Below are 5,793 nucleotides of genomic sequence, written 5' to 3' on the forward strand. Positions count from 1 at the left end.
TGCGTTGCCTCAAATGAAGGGTTGTATGAATCAATGTTTATTTCTTGTTACCCCCTCCCCCTTCGTTTAAGCTTAATACACCGATTGTTATAAACGCGATGCCCTGCGTTTTAATCTATTACATAGTTATAAATTTTGAAACACTTTCCGAATGTGTAAAAGGGGATAGTTTCATAAAAATTTAACATTTTATTTTCCTTTAATTTTTTTAAATAATAGGATAAGTAAAAATAAAAATAAAACCCGTTTCCATTGAATCTTTTTACGCGCCATTTATTTCAATATTTGCTGCAAAATCATAAATAAATTAATCAAAAATGTTTTGATTAGAATCAAGACCTAAAAAGTCTCGATAAGACTGAGGTTATCACTTGACTGAAGGATCAGATATTAATTTTTCTTTTTAACTGAAACTTAAAGGCATGCTTAAGAAAAAACAACGTTCCAGTACCGTTTTCCGTTGAAATAACTTATTTTACTGGTAATCAATTTCAAAAATTTACTTATCTCAGCTTTTCGACCACAATTCCATTCCTCAAAAACATTTTATCATTACATTAATTACTTTTGAGAGAGTACGTGTTTGCATTTGCGTTTTAAAAGGTTTCAAAAGACGTAACATCCACATTCGTGCCCGTATTCGCACAAATACTCTTCTGTGAAAAGAGGATAATAGAGGATGAAATTAGTAAATTAGAACGAGTTATTGCCGTTGGTTTGTTGGAAAACTTTTATAAGTATATTTCGTGAAATATATTGGCTCTTAAGATAATATAGTGCTTTATTTAAGGGTTTATTAGATATGAATACAAATTGTCTCTTGTGGAAAATCTTAAAATCATGAGCTTACGTTTTTCAATATCTCTTGTGGCGAAAACACCTTTGTCACCGCTTATCATCTCACGCACCCGAAAAGAATAAGTAACTTCGTTTCTAATTTTTTCATCCAGTTCCAATTCTTTGTCTTCCTTAGAAAGGCGCTTTAGAAGCTTCTAAAAAACAAAAATAGAAAACTCTTGTTAACTTCACATAATTTAACATATGAAGTAATACTACGAATAGGCATATGTATATTATTGAATTGTAGAGACATATCATGCAAAGAAATATACAATATTTGAAAAACCTACGTTTTCATTCCAATAATTTTGAATTTTGTTTATCATGTCCTTCTTTTTCCTGGACAGAGCCTCCAAATTTTTTTCGACTAAAGCCCAGTTTGGCTCTCTCTTTTGAAATCGAAGTCTGAATGAAATAACGTCATTAGTATATTTCATTAATAAAATTTTGAGTATTCTTACTGTTGAGCAATCTCCATGGCTCCTTCATTGTCTTGGCGCTGGTACCACGCATCTCTAATATTCTTGAACGTTTCCTCGTTCAAATCCCAAGCCATGTTTTCTTTTAGGAAATTTTGCACGAGGGGTTGGGGGAAATAGATCGTTTAGAATCAACTTTAATTTGTTATAGCGTGATTGATCATCTATTGGATATTTAAAAAATTATTTTTAATATATGTGATATAGGTATGATCATCTTCATAAAAAGAAATGGCTAGTAATTACATTCTAGTATTTCAAAATAAATTTTAATTATAATACCTTCGGGTGGCAATGATGGAGTCAAGATGCATATCCTCACTGGGGTATTCTCTAAATACGAATCAGACTGTGTTTGTGGCGAATCCATGGGCTTCGAGGAGCTGGTGGAAGTGCCAACATTGACATTGGACTCTGTAAATATCGGAGTTGAGTAAAAATTGGTATTATGCATAATCTAATATTTGAAAATACCTTTCTGAATACTCCGCAACTTATTTACTCTTTGGGAAATGTGCTCCACATTCAGTACCCTATAGTGCTTTGCCGCCGTCGATTCGGAATGGGCCATGACTCCGGACACCATCTCTCGTTTCGTAGCGTCTTTGTTAGTCATAAAGGTTTGTATAGCCTTTCTCGACTGCGTTGCGGTTGTTTTTGGCAGTTTTTCTTGTTCTTCAAATCTAAAATAAAATGTTACGGTACACAGTAAAAAATAGGGGTTTGAAATTGGTTTCAAAATGGTTTACGGAACCATTAAAAGTTTTAATTAAAACCAGTTCTGGTTTACACCATTAAAGTGCTGATCTGAATACAGAACATTTGAATAATAGTATATTTTTATACCAATAACGGAATTTTATAAGGTTGGAATTTAAACCGTTTCGGGTTTAGTTGAAAATGGCCTACCTTAAAACCAGTAACAGTTTCTTGACAAGGTATGCATTAAAACCATCTCATGTTTCAAAAAGATACACCATTAATGTGATGATCTAAATATAGAACATTTGAATAATAGTATATTTTTATACCAATGACGGTATTTTACAACGTGGGAACTCAAACCGTTTTGGGTTTAGATGAAAATGGCCTACCTTAAAACCAATAACAGTTTTTTGACACGGTATAGATTAAAACTATCTCTTGTTTCAAAAAGGTCGAACATATAGTTTTTATTATCTGCACTGGAATAAAAAATCTTTATATGAAGAGAAACCAGACGTGATTAGTGTAAAATATAAAACTTTTATTTAAAAATAGCGGTGAGGCGTTTCGGTCCGCGGCTCGTCGTTCAGCCTAGTGAACATAATTGCATTCACGAAATGATACTATATAATGTTGTGAAGTTTGCTCATATTTGATTCCATTAAATTCGAAATCGTTATTTCTTAAGCAAATTTCTGTAACCGTTAAATATACAAAGGTTATGTTAAGTATATCATATTTTTCTTAATTTCCCGTAAAGTTGTATTTGCATATCGGTATTTCCGAATCGGTCTATTTATTCAGTAATTATTTCAATATATATTTTAATGCAAGTTTCGTTTTGTTAACTACTCACAGAGTTCGATCTCAGAGTTCTATAACTTTTGTTTTCAATCACATATTTGTCTAACAATTCGTAAAAAACTAGGGAATCTGGGTTTATTCCACATCCATCTATCTCACAGATAACGTTAAATTTAGGGTCATTTCGATGAGCATTTTGTAAGTGATTTAATAAGTTAGTTAATGTTTTTGCAAAATATGTACACTTAACACAGCTATAAAATTGGGCACTCATCATAAATTACATTTCGATCGAGCTTGGTAAAATGCTAAACTAAACTACCTTAACGTTCTTTGATATAGATAGTTTACAGGCGTGGAGGATTCCTACCATTAACACAAGGAGACCAAGCGACTTAGAGTGTAAAATCGTCTGCTATTTTACACTCTAGGTTGCCAGGTCTCCTTGTGCAAATGGTATGAATCCTCCACGCCTGTAAACTATGTATAAAAACTGTGGGGAGAATTGGAAATTTTTCTATATTGACATGAAAATCCCTAAAGAGAGATTTTCATGTTACTTGGCCAAAATGCTAGAACATATAGCTTTGAAATAAAACGTCGCTCGTGCGGTCCTTCGAGAAAGGTGACCACTGAAGGGGGGGCAGGTCGATAAAAGGGCAATCCGGTAAAGGGGTGTGAGGGTGTGACACGGTTTTTTTTCTTTTCTCAATAGGAGAGGACTCAGAGGAAAGTTTTTTTTTTCAATTCGGCTTTTGCTTTTCCCCCCGGGCCCCCAAATACGGTGCCTAATAGGCGCGCCTACACGCGCACATTTCTAAACAAGTATTGGACAAATAAGTTTAGCTTGGTGAGGTTAAAGTTTTGAGATGGCTAGTAAAGAAATATTACTGCTTCTAATTTTTGGCGACAAAAAGAAGAAAATATTGTTGAAGAATCCTTCAATTAATAGTTTTCGAGATAAACTTGAATCAGACGTTTCCTTACAAGAATATAATGGAAATGGTTGTATATACCAGGTAAGTGCCTTTTTTATTAAACTTAACAACTTCAAAGTATTAAATCAAGAATGAAACTTGTATAATCTGGTGTTCAAAATTTATCCCAGTGATTTTCCACTCGGTAGTATAGTAACATGGTGTATAATTCCATTGTTTCAGACTCGGTAATGGCAGTGGCCTGCCTTTCGCTGTGTTAGGCTCGATGGGAAGTTAACATGGGTTGCCAACTGGCCATTACTCGATCTGGTCTTAGAATTCAAAGATTGAAAATTTGAAATACTATAAAAATATTTAGTTATATAATCTTGAGAATATAGGGAGCGGGCGAACAGTTCTTTCTAAGTCATAGCTTATATAGGGAATTGCCAGTTTCCTGCCTTTGGCTGTATTAGCGTCTATGGGAAGATAATCCGGAGTGCCAACTCCCTATCTCTTACCTCGGTGTCATCCCCCCTAACTGTGGAATTTCAGTATTTCGCGTACATGTAGAGGCAGAGAGAATTAAGTAGGGAGCGGAAGCTAGGGCAGAAAATGTCGCGTGAAAAATCACGTGATCTGGGTAGAGCGGTTTCCGGTTCATCGCTACTAGAAGTTAGCTCTAGACCGGAAATTAGCCTACCTAATTCCTAAGCCCGTTTTCAAAGCTTGGAAATTTAATTTTTTCCAACTATTCTATCAGTTTAAAGTTACTGTCCCCTGGTGTCGTCATGATCGAGAGCGCGCGAGCACGTTCCCCAAACTCTTTATCGGCAGCTTTTTCGCTACTTTAATAATTAGGCTTAATAACAACGTCCCCAGGGGTACAAATGAATTTACTTTTTGTTGAAGTATGTTCAAATGTGCGTTTGTTTTTTCATATTACAAAAAGAATAACTTTCTTTGACTATACTTTACTACTTTTACTTAGGAAAACCAAAACTAGACATTTTTCAATAAACGAGTCACTAACCCTTTAAAGTAAAAACTGGGAAAACTATAATATATTTACTTTAAAACTGGGAAAACTATTTATCTTTACTTAAAAAATGAGAAAAACAAATATCTTTACTAATGGAACTGTTATTTAAGGTTTTGGAAGATATGGAAGACAGGATTAGTGTTAAACAACACATTAAATATATGCAGTTAGAAATGCGTAAAAATAATAAAGATTGGATGGCCATTGACAAAAGGATGGATCGGACCATACTGCTATTTTATTCTTTAGGAACTTTGGGATCGGACATACTCTCGTAGGCGAGATCTTATTGAAAACGAGTCGTTACAATGCCTTTTAGAAACGTACCCATCACTGTGTAATATTAGACAGGTAATTCGGTGTATTTTTTAGTTAAAACATTATACATAAGAGTAATTACACTTTTTTTTTCAGATAAATTTGGAATTTCAAAGGGTAGCTGGGATTAATATAGAGAAAAGATTAGCAGAATCCCTCCAATTGTATTCAGGGAAAATTTGGAATTTAAATCAAAAAATCTGTTGATTTAAGATCAGTATTAATGGAAGAAGTCGACAGTTTGTCAGACAAGCAATCTCAACAAAGTAAAATATATTTCACTATTAAAATATTAATGAAATTTACAGAGAGAAACCACGCGTAAACTGATTAAATAAAATCATTTCAGTATTTTATTTAATCTGTTTACACGTGGTTTCTCTCTGTGTAAATTTCATTTATATTTTAATCTAAAACTCCCGTGATAAATAATTCTCATTAAAGAGTTTTATAAAATATTTCATTATCGTTACTAATTAAAAAAAACTAAATTTCAATTTAGGTGCCAAAGCTAAATTAAGCCTTATGCTAATACCTGGAATATTAAAGGAATGCCATCAATCGATGTTTTCCAAAAGGAGCGAAGTCTCAAAAGTTCTAGTGTCACAGGGTGCTGTACTTGTATATTCTGGAAACAATATCTTCTGTTCCAAATAATGGGAGCTGCATGTGGATAGGAAAAGTGTGG

The 5,793-nt window shown here is 33.6% G+C and overlaps 1 protein-coding gene across 1 annotated transcript in view; it reads left to right on the forward strand.

Annotated features, from left to right (window-relative positions):
* The first annotated feature begins 2,026 nt into the window (after nucleotides 1–2,026).
* The window catches only part of LOC149632484 (uncharacterized), a 3,999-nt gene continuing 232 nt past the window's right edge, over nucleotides 2,027–5,793 (forward strand). Inside the window, exons 1-4 of the mRNA XM_089851061.1 lie at nucleotides 2,027–3,847; nucleotides 4,898–5,138; nucleotides 5,202–5,371; nucleotides 5,608–5,793. The exon at nucleotides 5,608–5,793 is cut by the window's right edge and continues 232 nt beyond it. Coding sequence (XP_089707187.1) covers nucleotides 3,698–3,847; nucleotides 4,898–5,065 — 318 coding nt within the window. The 5' untranslated portion in view covers nucleotides 2,027–3,697 and the 3' untranslated portion in view covers nucleotides 5,066–5,138; nucleotides 5,202–5,371; nucleotides 5,608–5,793. The remainder of the gene's footprint in view (nucleotides 3,848–4,897; nucleotides 5,139–5,201; nucleotides 5,372–5,607) is intronic.

This window comes from Phalangium opilio, unplaced genomic scaffold (assembly GCF_054372755.1).
Source record: "Phalangium opilio isolate 3A_F unplaced genomic scaffold, DU_Popi_V2 ptg000099l_1, whole genome shotgun sequence".
Classification (NCBI taxonomy): Eukaryota; Metazoa; Arthropoda; class Arachnida; order Opiliones; family Phalangiidae; genus Phalangium; species Phalangium opilio.